Genomic DNA, 16,163 nt, shown 5'->3' on the forward strand with positions numbered 1-16,163 from the left:
TTACCTACGGGAATTGTTGCGAACACTGCGCACAGCCTCCTGGGCCTGTCTAAGCAATTTGATCATTTCATTGTTGTTCTTCTTGCAGGCAAGCATCAACGCAGTGTTTCTCTTAGCATCCTGAAGCATGACTTCGTATGGAACTAGCAATCTTGCAGACGTAAGGTTGTTGTTGGAAACTGCAGCCATCAGTGCCGACCATCCACTAGGTGTCTGCTCCCCTGCTTCGACGGGTGCTAGGATCTCTACGCACTCGTCAAACCCGAAGCGGGCCGCAAACATCAAGGCGGTGAACCCCTTATTTGTCTTGAGATTTGCTTCGTAGTCTTTCAGTGACTTAACTATCTCAGCTTGGTTGTCTAAAACAGCCATCATCATAGCAGACCAACCCTCAGCGTCCTGGAGTCCGCACTCCGTTCCGGCGAGCACTTGGACGCCGATGAGGTTGCAGTTGCGTGCAGCAAACATCAGCGCTGTACGGCCCATGTTGGCACGCTTTCCTGCCTCTTCCTTCTGGAGGACAAGCACGATGTCGTTCAGACCGAGCTGCGCCGCCATCATTAGGGCTGTTCTCCCCTCCGGATCTTGCACGTTGCTCTCTGCATACACCAGTTTTTCGACGCACTCGACTTCATTATTCAGAGTAGCGTACATCATAGCCGTTCTTCCATAACTATCACAGAGCTTCGCCTCCTCTTTGATAAGTAAAGGAATTATGCCAGACCTCCCCATGTATGCAGCGATCATCATCGCGCTGACCTTGCTCCTATCCTGGATCCCAGCCTCGCACCCAGCAAGCAGTTCCACGCATCCTATTGCGTTGAACTTGATAGCTATCATTAATGCGGTCCAACCATCGTTGGTGACACTGCGCGCTTCATGGTCCATAAGAAGCCTCACCGCTTCGACACTGTTGTGAAACGCAGCAACCATGAGGGCTGTCCACCCCTCATTAGTTTTTCTACCAGCTTCGCCTGCCTTTATCAGCAACTTTGCATTGGCAATATCCCCAATGCGAGCAGCAACCATCAAAGCTGTCATATGGGTGTCCGAACATAGGTTTGCCTGTGTCTTCATATTCTGCTTAATAAGCTTCTTGTCTCCATTGTAGATTCCTTGCATAAGGTCTGTATAACTGGGATCAGCTTCAAAGTTCGGGATCTCCAGGATTGTTATGTCATTTCTTTGGATGTGCCTGCTCAGCGGACCAATGGGCATGGCTGTCTGGGAGGGGTTAAGGCAGAGCGTGTCCTCGTAGCGGTCTGCAGAGGTCGACGCCCTGAGGTCCACATAGGTTGGTCTAAGATCTACTTCTTCTTTTAGTCGAATGGTTGAAGACCTCATGGACATAGTGGGGGTTTGTAGGCGTGAAGGGGATTCTATTTGGTCAACGCTAAAGTCTTCTTGGGGCAATGCATTAGACCTTGCTCTAGGGTTCCTTGACCCCGATTTGCTTCGAGAAAGTGTGCGACTCTTGGTAACTAAGTTAACATCTCTAGAACTGACGGGGTGAAGAATGCTTGCCGTTAGACTAGATTCCGTCGGGTTGAAATTTTCAGCGGTAGTACTGGGTCCATAAAATGTTCCGGAGAGAGGATTGACCTCTGCAAATCTGTTGTTCGTGTTGCTACGAATGGCCTTTATGTTTGATTTATTTAGCGCAGCCATAGTAGATGCAGACGCCCCGGGTTGCCTTGGCGGGGGTGAAACGTCCTCATAGTAGCGTGCAACCATCGCTTCTTGTAACTGTGGGTCTTTTGTAAGAATATCTGCATCAAGAGACCGTGGGTGGGTGCCCTGTGGTGGTGTGATAAGTTTCTTCTTCGACGCCTTCTCGATTGCTTCGTACAGAGAGTACTGAGCGTTATCAACGTACGAAGACCTAGATGCTGTGGGGCTTATGTTCCGCTGCTGGGTAGATGTACCCATCATGCTTGCTTGACCGGGTGTCACGTAGTTGGAGCGTCGAGGGGAAGTAGTTTGCAGATTGCTCTGCACAAGCGATCTGTTCAGGTTCCTGTTAAGATTACTCGTGTTATATGTGTTGGATAAGAGCGTGCTGCTTGTCAGAGTGCGCTCCGAGGCCATATTCCTGGTTTCAGCAGTAGAGGTTAGTTTGGTGTTGTCTACCTTGAGCGCTGTCGTGGGAGTGCGCGCCTTTGATACCTTAGCAGTAGCAGACTTGATAGTCGGCGTTTTGGGGCGCTTTTCGCGTAGTGTTACAGCAGACCCTTTATCCTTGTCTTTTCCCTTTCCGGGACTTCGCCTATTAATGATCGAGACGTTCGGCGATAGGTCTAGGCTTGGCTCTACGTACCCAGAGACCTGAAGAGCATCGACAACTCCCGGCTCCGGGACAAATTCTAGCGTCCCCTGGTGAGGAGCCACAGGAGCCTCACTGCTAGCAGGAGCTGAGCTTGATGAGAGAGCAGGCCGCTGTGTGAGGTGGAGCTCTGCCGGGCGAACATTGTAGATGTTCGAGTCTTGAAGACCTTGGAGTCCGAGATCCGTCTGCGGAAGAATGTCATCATAGCGATAGTAATCCCTATCCATATCATCCTCCTCAGTCGGCACAGTGGCCAGGTAGTTTATTTTCCCGTCTCTGATGTATATAGTCAAGGCATGAACACAATCGGCGTGGCTGTTACCAGCTGCTGCAACGAGGGCTGCCTTGGCCTCCATGTCCGTTATCTCCTGTTTGTATCTTATCAGATAGTTGACGACATTGAGCTTCCCATTGCAGGCTGCATACGTCAAACAGGTGCGGCCTTTGAGGTCCTTAGTCTTTTCCAGATGGGGCAGCAGCACAGCGACAGACTTAAGCGCTCCCACGCTAGCAGCCAAGATAAGGGCGTCCTCCCCATACCCAAGTCTGTGGTCACACTCAGAGGGAATTTCGACCAGAAAGGAACATATCTCGGAGTTGTTGTTGAGCGCAGCAATCATCAGCGCATTATGTCCTTCGTTGTTGACAATCCCTGCCTCGACAGGGGCCAGCATTTTGGCGAGCTTAATGTCATTAAACTTTGCTGCCTTCATCAGCCCTGTCTCTCCTGCAGCGTCACGAGAACCGTGAAAGACCCCATCGGCATCATAGATCGCCTCGTAATCCTGGTTTCTGATGGCGTCAAACCAGTCCACCTGTGTCGAGACCTGCATGGATTAAAATTTTAATTTTTACAAGCATTCATGGCCCCGGGGAGGCTCATCTCTGCTTCTTAGGGCTCGAATATGGAGCGCGCCTCTAATTATAACCCACGATGCTTCTGAAGAAAGGTATCATGGTATAAAAGCACAATCCCACCTAGTTCCAAGGCACTTTCTGGCAAACTTTTTGTGAAAAAGGAAATTGATGGCCTACGCGAGCCATTGTCTTCCTTCGAGCCCTCCATTGTAATTCTTGTCATGTGGGGTGCGCTCTTAGGTTTCTAAAGTCACCCTCTTCAGGAGTGTTAAAAAGCACCGCAGCCAGAACAGGAGGTTGGTTCTTAAGTGTGCATACATCAACAACAGAGCCCTTCTACTTGTCAACTTTTATCTGCGTCTATGCATGTTGTTTTCGTAGAGTTCCGTTTTCATCAGAAGGGAATGCATACCGAGAATGTGCCTTTAGGGCTGAAGCCACACGCCAGACAAGGGGGGAGCCTAGAATAGAAGCAAGTGTAGAGGTAAATTTGAAGTATCACTCTCTATCTGAGAACACCATTGGCTGCTCAAAAATTAAAAACACATGTTGAGTCCGGTTGAGACAAACTACCTCATCTATCGCTTCCTTTTGGAGTCGGGATATGTTCATGCCGCGTTCATGTTTGGACATGAATCTGGTATTATTTCTGCTGGAATAGCCGATCGGTCAGTTCCTGTAGGCGCACTATTGACTCTCTTGGAAAAGGGCATGCAACTGCTCGACATAGAAGTACATATGGATGCGAATGGGCGACTACATATATGTGAGCAGCCCTTCAGCCTTTTCCAGCCTCACAGATGCTCAGTGAAAACACTTCGGAATAGAGACCCCGAGTCTAACCATCTAGACGAACACGGTCAACAACCTGAAGAATTTCCGGCAGCAGAAGATACCGAGTTGATGAACTCGCTTACGGTATCTAAGAAGTCTCTCGATAAAGACGATCAGGCAGCAGGCGAGGCTCTTGCGCTGCTAGCCAATAACACAACCCAGTACACAGAGAATAGTATAATGGACTGTCTCATAGAGAAGAAAGAGATCCTTCCCGCTGCAGAAGATCTCATCAACATGTCGCCTGCCATGCTCGACCTGCATCCAAAGACTCTAAACTTAACGGTACGGGAAGATCAGTACATAAGAGAAATAATAAAACGGATATATGCCGCAGGGTTGGACCAGGTGGGCAACGAAGATGGAAATGATGAGGTGTCCGTAACAGACAAGGGGACCCAGCAGGATGCAAAGGGTGCACATGAAGATATTAGGCTTGTGCCTCCCCAGGTGTTTGAGTCTATGCTACAAACAGTTCAGCAGCCCACAGACGTGAACGTGACAAAGGAGTACATATATCTACCCGTCAAATATCAAGGTATCCTCGATAATATCGCTTCGCAGGAAACAGGCATGCGTGGATCTTTGGTAGAGCGGTGTATAACAGTGGCCGATGTTGGTATACTTGTAATCGAGATAGAGAACAACAGAAGTCGGGAACGGACGCGTGCCAGTCGGACAAGCCGGGGAAGCAAGTCCTCTGGTATCGAGATCTCCTTCATTTCATACAGCATGTTGGTGTCGCCTCCCAACAACGCTTTTGTTACATCAGAAATGCTGGCCACAGCTGCTACGCATACGATAATCGACAATCTATTATACATGGTAATCGGCTTCAGCGACGGAATGATTCTCGTGTGCACCTGCAATAGCTCCTTGAATATCTCAGCAATCTATGCAGCCCATCCCTTTGGCTATTTTGCGGTCCGGAAAATAGTGTTTTCCGATTGTAAAGGATATGTGGTAGTGATTGGAGACACCACTAGACCATTCGTTTTGGACATCGGAACGTATACAAGCATGCTCCTAGAGCAGCACGTTCTAGGTACAGACATAGGTTCTCACGCAGGCGACCTAGGAAGAGCGTGTGCAGACGTTTTTGTGCACATCACAAGGAACAAAGATTTTGATGCTAGTAGCAGCTTAACATCGTGGCCACTGTGCACTAGTGACTTTCACATCAACTTTAATGAACATAACGCCCTCAAGCAATTGTGCGCAGATGTGTGCTGGGTGACTGACAGGTCATTCTCAGTGTTGGGCGATGGCTATATTATTATACTATCCTTTCATTCCGAGGACAAGACCCTTCGGCTGAACGGTGTCTACCAGTGTTCGGTACAGAAGGCAAACAGAATGATTTGGATAAACGATAGCAAGATGTTGGCTGTGATAGGAAGTAACTGCATTGCATACTACAGTGTGAATGTAACGAAGGCCGCTGAACACTCAGCTCCGAATGGCTTGGAAAGGATCCAGCTGCGCATGCTTTCTGACACAATGCAATTTTCTGAAGAGTGCTTCTCCGATGTCTTCGATTACCAAAAACACATTGTAGTGACGGCGACGAATGGTCAAATATATGGAATAAACAAAACGTCTCCAACGTCACTGGCGTGGGACGTCAAGCTTTCAGGCCGGCCTGTATATGTGCACCTGGCTAGCATCAGTGACTGGTTCTTTGTGAGCATGGATACCGGTAATCTATTCATCATTAATGATTCTGGTCACGTTCTCGGGGAACTCTCGATTTTTGACGGTGAATCATGCGACGCAATAAGCGGCCTCACCAACCCACTTTTGTATGGCTCTGCAAACACGGTGTGCCTACTGAGTGATATCTACTAGAGCGTAGCGGCCTATCCCTTGACTACCTTTACTTTGGTATTTTCCCTGTGATTAGCTAATTGTTCCACGGATTGGTATGGAACTTTTTTATTTATATTTAATGTGTGGAGCACGGGCAAGGGCTCTCCTTCAAATCGATGGCTCAACAGCGAGCGTGGAAAGCCATTGTTTGCTAGCACGTGTTTGACGAGTTCCTCATATGCTCTAATGGAGCAATAAAAGGATCCACTGCTAGGCAATGGAGGGTACCACCCGCATTTAAAAGTAAGATACCGTGAGGGAACCAGAGGGAAGGAGTGCCCGGATATTGATAGCTCTTTTGTCAAGAGATACTCTATGGCAGATTCGTTCTCTAGACCTGCCATTATATGTATTAACATACTAGCCATATAGCGCACCTGGTGATACAAAAATGCGGATCCAATTACGTGAAAAATGCACGCATTTTCGTGTTCATATACCTCAGAGCAATATATTTGCCTGTTGTAAACTGTCTTGTGATCCCTTTCATGGTGACAGAAATTATGGAAGCTATTAGACCCAAGGAAGCGCTGCGCTGCTGAGTTTGCTTTCTCGCGCAGATTTGGCGGTACGTTATAACCTAGAATGTATTCATACTCTCGTGCAACACAAGAGTGTCGTGCAGAGAAGTCCTTTGGAATGGCTGTCGATAACCCTAAGACCCGTATCTGCGACGGAAGAACCCGATTGAGGTGGAAAGCAAGGCATGTAGCTGAGCCTGATGTGTGAATACAAATAGAACTCGGCTCAATCGGAAGACCCTCCAAAGCTCCAAGTACCCTAGAGTTGTGAGGAGGCAGGCAGGGAACGGCTGGGACGAGCTTGCCGAGCTGCAGCGTGTACAGCATGCACTCAGCAGAAACACCTGCGTCGGTTCTTCCGGTGCGCTCCAGTTCTATATCCTTAATGGTCTCATTTTCCTTAAGATATCCTGTCTTCTGCAACCCCTCAAAAAGGGCTCCCTCGACCGTCGAGCCTCCAGTGGGCTGGTATGCGTTGCCGTGGAAGGCAGTTCCGTGGAAGGCAACGAGCAGAGCAACCCGCATTGCTTCAAGGGATTTACAAATTTAGACCAGGAGCACAGACTTCTTCGCAAGGCGCTACACCCGATGTTCTAAGCAGCCTAGTTATTCTCGTCATCTGTAAAAGATATGGATGTGTCTGCATTGCTTGCGGGTATCTGGCTTAGCGTGCCTGGAAGGTGTCTGGACCTTCGCTGATGCTTGAGGTATCCAGCCGAGCTTTCTCGCGGTAATTCATGGTCTTCGTCCACTGGGCTAGGAGAAAGCATACCATGGACTGTTAGCAGTTGTGCTCGTTGCGATTCCGAATGCAAGGGCTGGGCAACTGGCCGTGGAACATTCTTCTTTGAGGGTTCAGCTACCGGCAACCGGATGCCCATCTCATGCCTAGGACTCTTTGGTGATTCCCCATACTTGCTTCCATGCGGCTTTGGGGGCAGGCTAGGGCTCTTTTGAAGTGGCCGACCGTTCATGTCAATAATGTGCACACTTGTCTTCATGTTTATAATACGTTGGTCCGAGACTACTATTGGCTTGGAGTGTACTTTAAGCACCTGGCCGAGTGTGTATCGCTTGTTCGGGCACTCTGTATGCTCTCGTTCTTTATGTTCTTCAGACACAACATAGGTGCACTCAAGTTGCATGCGAGCAAGCACGTCGCGAGGAAGTGCTTTAGCACTCATGGCAGCCAACTCTGACGCAGGTTTCACCGTAGTTATCTGCGGCTTGAGCATGGCACTACCCCTGTCTGCACAAGCTCGTGCAAGCATACCTATGCTCATTGTATGCCCTCGCTTCATTGCATACGGTGAAACATGATGTAGCATTCCTTTGCGTGATACGTTAGCTAAGGAGCGACCAAAGCAGGATTCACGCTTTAATACGGCATTAGAGTGCGTTGGAGACCCAACCAGCTTGAAATTACTCACGTCCAGGGGAACCGTCTTACGACCAGGGCTTATCCAGAGAGAGTTTTGGAAGGTTGTCATCTCTCCCTTGGTGAGCTTGTGTGATTGAATGGCGTACAATCCTGTCTTCTCGTGACTTTTCTGTGTGCTGGAGTATCCCTCCACTTTATGACGCCACCTTAGCAGAGATGATAGGATGTCTGGACCCCCATGTAAGAGATCCGGGGTCTGGCCTCCTTCTCGTAGACCAAAGCCCCGAACTATTGGGGTAGCATTCACGTTATACACCTTTTGATGAAGAGCGTTACGCACTGCTCGGGAGAACATCAGCTGGGCATTCTTGCTACACAAATCACGAGTGCTCTGTGACCGCCGAGACCCGGCAGCTATTTCCCATGCGCTCATCTTCTTTGATTCTATGGATTCACGACATCTTTGTGCTGTGATCATCTTGTTCCCGTGCGCTAGCTGGATTGCTTTGGAGAGAACCTCAAAGGTTTGCGATAGAACTATGTTGTGGAACTCCTCGTCTGTCATTTTAGCTTCTGGATACGACGCCACATATGTATGGTCCTGCTGTGTGTTCCCTGACCCCCACACAGAGAATGGTGTCAGAGCAAACCCTGGATCATCAGGCTCTAGCTGCTTCTTTATCACCGTCGGGGTTGCTGCCGAATTCTGCATGCTGATTGTTGTAGGGCTACAATAGCTATTAGCCTCGGCACTGAGCGTTGTAAGCTCAACCTTTGTCTGTTCCACCTGCTTCCTTATCCGTATGTCTGCTTCAATGTCCGTGTACTGCTGCAGCGTTGTTCTGGGTGCTGCCTTAGCAAACTCGCGAATTAACGTATAATCGGTTTGCCTTTCTTCCTTTGAAGTCTGCTCTGTGCTTAGCTCAAAGAGAGAAGATGTGTTAACAGACATCACGTTGATCATCTCAGAGTATCTATTTGTAATTGGATCCGTGAGTAGACACTCCTCTAGCATCCGAATGAGCTCCTGGTTCCTCCGCTGCACAGGAGGAATGTCCTGCTGGTTGCTATCTTCAGAGGACTTGGTCGAAGATGGTAAATCACCTACTATCATTGAGGGCCGCGAGATCTCTCGCATTGACTGTGTCTGCTCTATCTCTTGATCATCCTGCTGTGCTGTGATAAAGATGTTTGCGTCTATTTTTGATACTATATAATCTTTCATATCCTCAATTGGTGGGCGAACGGGCTTGGGAGTAGGTATAGAGGAAGGGTCTGGGTCAGCGTCCAGCAATACTTTGTCATTCCGGAACATATTAGCTGAGCCAACATACTTTAACCTCTTCGTCCTTCTCCATGCGCTTACATACTCTGCTTTGATATGTGTCTTATCCATGGTACTCGAGGACTCTGAGGATACAAAAGTGGGGCTCAAGATTGGATTTCGAGAAGCACGATGATACTTAGCAATCATTCGTTTAGTCAGGAGAGAAGGCTGAAGAGGCTTTGTCGGCGCATTCCACATGGCATTTCCAAGAGTTGCAATCCCCGTGGATGTGTGCACTGCTAACGTAGGCAGGTGTACCCGCGCTTCTTTCTTCGCAGCAGCCAGATGAATGGATATCGAAGAGCGTCGTTTTGGCTTCTGGATGCTATGTTGTTCGGAGTATCTCATGGCTGGTGAAGATGTCACGCGTATGAGCTTTTTCCACTTATATTTTGGCAATGTGGTTGTACCTTTTCCCTGAAGAAGTCCTTCGTTTCTTCGCAGCATCGTGTTTCGTTTGTAGGCGTCTGCAGATGAGACTGTGCGCTCGCTATTAGAAGCATCTCGAGCCCACCTGCACTCCCTTAAGATTCTATTATAGCATGTAACGTTTAGTTCTCTTAGTGTAGGATTAGAAAGAGTGCGCTTGTTAGATTCACCTGAGGAAGGTGGCTTTTTGTCATATCTTGTGGTTATCTTACCAATTTTCTTGTTTCTTTGAAGTATCTGAGGTCTCGACATCTTCTTTGCGCAGCTTCCACCACGGCTCAGAGTGTGCACAGTTGGTAATTCGGTCATATCTAGGCATGCACGATTGCTGGCTTGATCAGATAAGGGTGAGTCTGGTGGGATAAGATCGCTCACTGATAATGATGGGGATGACGAAGTGATGCTATCCAGATCTATGATAAAGGAGTCACCCTCATCCCGCAGAAGGGATTCGCTGCTAGATAAGTTTAGGTCATCAGCCTCTTTGATATACTGGAGCATGGTGCGTTGCTCTTTCCAGTTCCTAGCTTTTGGGCCGACCATGTCCTGTATCTTTTCCTCAATGTGCTGTAAGCGTGAATATTGATGATTAATCGATAGTTCCGTAACATTCATAGATTCGAATGGTGTACTTATCAACCCAGATTGCATCCTAAGTGCAGAGTTATCACTCAAGTCTACTCTGGGGATGATATTGCCCAATTCATCAAGAAGTTTTTGGTGCGCAAGCCGTGAAACGCTCTTGTTTCCGATGCGTGGAGAGGCCACTCGCATCGAATTGCGTAGCTGCATCTGCCGAGAAATGGTTTTCTCTAAGTCCATAGTCAGCTGAAGTAATTCTGTAGTTGGTGCTGGCTTCACCAAAAAGTCAAGCTCGTCATCTGATGTGCTTTCTTGCTCTGCAACAGTGACATTTGAAGGAACATATTTCTGGCCATCCGTAGTAAGACCTTCAATGGTAACGTCTATCGACTCAAGCGCGGGCTCTTGTAGATGTTTAAAGAGGTTAGCAATTCTTTCTTCCGCAGAGTCGGCTTCTACGTCCACAAATTTTGATTGAATATTCTGAAGAATATCAAGTATCTTGTCAGACGTTGAGAGACGCTCACTGCATTGTTCTAGAATCGGTATAGATGTGGCCTCATTGATACTACCTTGTTGGATTGCGGATATGGGGGTTCCAGCGAACGATGACGTAACATCTGTGACAGTTTCTAATTGTAGATTAATAGCTGTGTAGGCAGAAGTGTGCCCATCCTTGGTCGAGTTATCGCTCTGTGCAGAAGCAAACCTTCTAGATGTATTAGAGGCTGGTGATGTCTGCAGTGTATGCTTTGAGACTTTATTGTTGCCTATCGTCTCCTGACTTGCAGGAAGAGATGATGCCTGTGAAGCAGGCCTTTCCAACCTGAGCTTCTGTGTACTGTTGGGCCTAACAATTGTAGCAGTCCGTGATGCGCTGTCTGAAGGATTGCACGGTGCACTAGGTGCCCGGCAGAAGCTGTGCTGTAATCGGTTAAGGTCTGTGTTTATGCCAACCAATACGTCAGCGACCGGCAGGGGGCTAATCAGTTCAGCATCCTTTAGTGACACTGCGCCAGCTTCAGAGGAATAAGGGCGAGAGCTAATTGATTTATGGGGTGATGCAGATGCTATTCTAGACAATTCCTCGTCTATTTGGTGACTTATCTGACGAACTGTCTCGCGAGACCTCAATTGGCTGGAGACAAGAACACTGCGAGACGAGCTTTCTCTGTCAGGAGGCAAATCCTGAAAGAATGCTAAAAGAGATGCTTCAGAGGAGTCCTCACCTCGGTCCCGTTCGTGTTGCTCGGACTGGTTATCTTGAATAGCAACATTGGGTGATTTTGATCGACAAGATTGAGCAGACAATCCCCCGGTGGGTTCAATTTCAAAGCCTGGAGGCAACTCTGCTAGTACAGGAACCAGTCTGCTCGTAGATGAACTTCGTCGCGGACTAGCATCAGTCTTAGCTACAGTATAATGAGATGATGACTCCCTTGTAACAATTGGAGGTACCAATATAGGGTTTGTGGGTGCCAGTGGAAAAGCTGGAGCGGACGAAGGATCTGGATCGCTAAGATTGCTGATTGAATAAGCAGGAGAATTCTCAGAAATAGCGACCTGATACCTACGCCCTAAGAGCTCATGTCTTGTGGATGGTTTAGATGAGGAAGATTCTGGTCGTATTTTGCCCGTGTTTTGAGTAGTCTGCCTTGCTTGTGCGGGCTCAATGTGCATCTGCTGAGTATCTCCCTGCTTTGTGCTAATTTGCTCAGATGGCAAGATAGGCTCTATAGCTGTGGATTGTGAGCCCGACTGAAGTGGTGTGTTAATGGAGTGTTTTACAGGCTCACTAAGCTCAAGAGAAAGTAGCCTTTCCTGTGCCCGCTGAATGGAGGCAATATTATCATCATAATCCTTGAACGATCCATCGTCAAGGGCATCGAGTGATAGGTACACGTTTTGTGGAGATGCAGAAGGTGTAAAGGAACGTGTGGTAAATACTACTTCCGTGTAAAGTAAAGCATTCCTGAGCATAGATCCACTGGGGGCTTGAACAGAAAGCCTGGGATACGTAGGCGCTTCAAGGCTTTGAGGGTGTTCTCCTTCTACCTGCTTATAGACTTCTATCCGCTCGATCAGCTCTCTGTTTGCGTAATTGATCAGTAAATCTGCAGTCTTTCCAATTTCAAAGTCTTCCAATGTCTGAAGAGGCTTCTCCTCTAAACCACTAGCCGGTTCTAACAGTAGGGGTTGTGACAGGGCCTTCTTTGGAAATGCTGTCTTGCCCTTACGCTTTTGCTTCCTCCTGTTCTTATTTTTATGCTGAATGTGAGCCACAATAACCTTGGCTACCGGCTCCTCGGTCTCATTTTCTAGTGTAGCAGATATCTTTACTGTCCCTCCCGCTTCCAGCGAATCTGTGATAATGGCATTATTCAGAAAGCTATATGGTGCAGCAGACAAGTCAGCAGTGTTCATAAGAAGGAGTCGCAAACAGTCCTTATCTATTTGATGACGAAGAAATGTGTCTCCACAGACACGAAAACACTGTAAAGACAAAGAAAGGCTTGCGGCATAGTCTTCATCTATATCGTTGCAGTCCTCGCTCATCTCAGAGAGGAAAGCTAACGCAGAATCTATACGCTTATACGATGCATAGGTAATCGCTGGATAATTAGTGAATATAAGTGACCGCCTCATTATTGTATTCTTCATGCAACGACAACGCTGGTCGCAGAAGCAATAGAAGCACAGGCAGCCGCTGCATATATGGCAATATTTATCAGAAGAGGACGAGCTAGTGCTGCTGCGGGAAAGAGTAGCGGACTCCAGAAGATTTCTGAGACGATGCGGAATAGCTTGTGGGGCAAGAAAGCATTTGCAAAGAGCAGACTTCAAAACTCTTGTTTTAGCATCTAAGTCATCGGCCATCTGCATCACCCGTAGCTTAGTTCCTCCTCTGTGGCGGGGGCTATCCAACGCACCAGTCAGCTTTGCCTCCAATTTAGTCGTTATCCCAGCAGAAATTTCTGCAGAAACGGCATCTAACAGCCTCTGTAAGAGCAAGCTGTTTGACGCATGGGCATCAAAGAGAAGAAGTTTGTGTGCAGCTTCTGTTGTTAGCTCGGTTGTATTTTTACTAACATAGCTTCTCTCGCGCTTTAAGCGCTCCATCAAACTACTGGTGTTGCCACTTAGGGTTGTGTTGTCCAATATCGTCTTTATCATGCTTTGCTTTTCGTTGAACAGTTTGCAGACAGCAATATCCTCTTGGAGCATCTGGGGAACAAGAGCCTCAAGGGGCTCCGCATGCTGCTCCATGGCTGTGACATCCATCTCTATCGACTGATATTTCTCTAGTAAATCAGCTTCCATTTTGGCCATTGTCTGGAGTTTGTTGTAGTTCCTGAGAAGCGAGTAGACAGTATCAAGGCCACAGCAGCTCAATATGGAACGAAGATTGCTCATTCTTCTGTCCCATGTAGAAACTTGAAATCTAGGAGCTAAGTCGGTAGTTTTCTGGCGTGGGAATGATGCATACTTGAAATTCGTATGTAAAATAGCAACACTGGCAAACAATTGCATGGTCTTCAGTCTTGATAAACATGTGCCCAGGCTAGATCTCGTGGTCAAATAGCAGGCACTTTCTAACTGTTTAGTTGAGAGGGACAGTATTCTGGAAATAACAGATTTAAAAAGGTGAAGGTCTAGTTCTGGGATGAAGTCAGAAATGTTGATCATGGACCCGACTGATGGTAAGTGGGTGATCTTGTGCAATAGCGTAAGAAATAGCAAGCTATGTGTTTTGAAAAATAGAAGGTGCACAAATGAATCAGGAGCTTTCTGAGATACCAATTCATTAAGTGTAGGTTTTGATAAGACTGGGTCGGTATCAGATTGACTTCTTGCGTCAGAGTGATTGCTGATTGCGCCTGTTAAGAATATGTCTTGGAGTGCATCCTTATCTGTGCGAGTAGCAGTAACGTGAAGTGCATCTCCTTCGATATGTTTCTTCTGCTTTGCAAGACGCTCCTTGTTGGCTAAGATGTACGCCTTCCACAGTTGTAAGGAAACCAGCTGCTTATAGATTCTGTCCCCGGCCTGAAGAAGCAAAGCAAAGCGTAGAAACGACCGCCTTGCCATAGGGCGCTGCTTGAGAACTTGAAAAACCCGGAACTTGAGGCAAAATTCATCGTGGTATGACATGCAGTATGGAACAGGTGTTCCGCGACTACCAGACTTCTTCCGGGGTGGAGGGGCAACCAACCGTTTAATTGAATCGCCTTCTGAGTCACTTTCATCATCTGGACGTTGAGTAAGAAAGGTCGAGCCAGCTGCACGGGCCTGTCGAGATCCTATGTGGGCATCAAAGAGGTTACGCAGTTGGCTCTCTTTTCTCTGCAGCGCTGCCTCTTCTTCCCTTGCTTTTCTATTCTCCAGTGTCTTAGTCGCTACGTCACCAGGGATCATCAAAAAGCCATCATCATCCTCGATGGTACGATATCCTACTCTCCCATCTTCAGCAAATGACTCAACAACATATGCTTTCTTGACAATCCGTCGATTGACAGCGTCATAAACGGTGCATCCGTTTATCATCAGGTAGAGTGTGCATATGAAGAAACTAGCATACCCAGGGCGCGCAGCCAGCGAGGAGGCAGCCATCAGACGGGCAATGTCTTTCGAGAAGCAGTAGTCCTCCCATCTGCGCAGATACGTTTGAACCAACGACTTGACCCTGAATTGATTTGCCAGTAGAATCTTGTACCGCTGCAATCGTATCTTATCTATGTACTGCTTCCAGAGGCCCAAGTACTTAGTCATGAGCTTGTGTCTTCCACGGGCAAGGTCTGACCACCGGTAGAATGCTGTGATTAGAAGCTTATCGTAGGTCAAAAGAAGGAAAGTCTTCCTGATTCGGAGCATTCTGATTGTTGTTAGCCAGGCTACAAAAATGGGTGAGATGAGAGTGTACTTGAGCAGAGTCAAGCGAATGTACAGGACAACCTGCACTCGATACTGAATATCAAAGACAAAGCTGTGTATGAGATACGAAGATCGAGTAGGAACTAACGTCTTTGCTATGTCGTAAAATCTTATTGGCATTCCTTTCAGTAATTCTTTGTAGACCGATCGGGGATTATCAGGAGGTAGTTGGAGACTCTGGTAGCCGTTTGCTTGGCCTTCATCACGCTCAATGAATGCCTTTAGTTGCTTGCGGTAAGTCTTAAGATACTTCATTAGATATAAGAAAAACTGAAAGATGTCATTTGTGACCCTCAGATTGATCCTTTTCGTAAATGTGACGACGAAGAGGTTGAGCTGCGTGTTGATGCGGGCCCTCTCCTTGAAGCACGCAAAGTACTTGCTCTGTAGAAAGATATTACATAGATACTCCATCTGCTTGTGTTTGATACAAATCAGCATCTCTGTTCTCCAAGTCGAGAACACCTTACGATGTAGAACATGACGATACATTCTTATTATGAAGGTGTAGACACGCCAGAGGCGGAAGACGATCCCTGGAATGACCAAAGCCCGGCGGTGGGCCGACTCCAAGAGCCTCAAGATTGCCGCACTGCGCCGGAGCAAGCGGATCTGTCTCTGCAAAAAGATCACTGACCGGACGCTCTGCTCAGTGATCAGCTCGCTGTGAACGAATGCGTGAATGTCCTCCATATTAACGGGGATTGTCCAATTGTAAATGAACGATTGTGGGGGCTTGTAGGACGCCCCCAATATCCTGTTCTTACTCCTGCAATGAGAAAGTATCTCTGAAGTAGAGCTGATAGTGTCAGTTTTAGAAGTATCACTCAAGGCGGAGGTAGATGGGAGGGTGTTGCGTCTCACCAGTGGAAGGTCTGCAGTGGGCGAGTGGACAAGCAAGGGGCTAGCTATTCCAGTATCCATCTGTAAACCGTCCCCTTGCCCCATCAACTTTGGAATATTCTCAGAAAGCTTCATCTGCCCCTCATGGAATGTGTTGCTCGGCCTCAGCTGGTATATAGTTTGGAGGTGCAGGGGAAGCAGACTTACCAGGCTCCCACTGCTGGGCCTGCGGCCGCGATCGTTGAGAGGAGAGCTCATCAA

The 16,163-nt window shown here is 47.7% G+C and overlaps 4 protein-coding genes across 4 annotated transcripts; 1 reads left to right on the top strand and 3 right to left on the bottom strand.

Annotated features, from left to right (window-relative positions):
* GL50803_0010911 (Ankyrin repeat protein 1) lies at nt 1-3,159 on the bottom strand (the record flags this gene model as incomplete). The annotated part of the gene is made up of 1 exon (XM_001708864.1): nt 1-3,159. One exon carries the CDS (start codon nt 3,157-3,159, stop codon nt 1-3), a length of 3,159 nt encoding a protein of 1,052 aa, XP_001708916.1.
* Nucleotides 3,160-3,730: 571 nt separating this feature from the next.
* GL50803_0010908 (LisH domain-containing protein) lies at nt 3,731-5,866 on the top strand (the record flags this gene model as incomplete). The annotated part of the gene is made up of 1 exon (XM_001708862.1): nt 3,731-5,866. One exon carries the CDS (start codon nt 3,731-3,733, stop codon nt 5,864-5,866), a length of 2,136 nt encoding a protein of 711 aa, XP_001708914.1.
* Nucleotides 5,867-5,877: 11 nt separating this feature from the next.
* On the bottom strand, nt 5,878-6,933 carry GL50803_0015313 (putative tRNA pseudouridine38/39 synthase; the record flags this gene model as incomplete). The annotated part of the gene is made up of 1 exon (XM_001708861.1): nt 5,878-6,933. The coding sequence occupies one exon, from the start codon at nt 6,931-6,933 to the stop codon at nt 5,878-5,880; it is 1,056 nt and encodes a 351-aa protein (XP_001708913.1).
* Nucleotides 6,934-7,010: 77 nt separating this feature from the next.
* On the bottom strand, nt 7,011-16,160 carry GL50803_0016980 (uncharacterized protein; the record flags this gene model as incomplete). The annotated part of the gene is made up of 1 exon (XM_001708860.1): nt 7,011-16,160. The coding sequence occupies one exon, from the start codon at nt 16,158-16,160 to the stop codon at nt 7,011-7,013; it is 9,150 nt and encodes a 3,049-aa protein (XP_001708912.1).
* Between the last annotated feature and the right edge of the window lie 3 nt (nt 16,161-16,163).

This window comes from Giardia intestinalis, chromosome 5 (assembly GCF_000002435.2).
Source record: "Giardia intestinalis strain WB C6 chromosome 5, whole genome shotgun sequence".
Taxonomy (NCBI): domain Eukaryota; phylum Fornicata; order Diplomonadida; family Hexamitidae; genus Giardia; species Giardia duodenalis.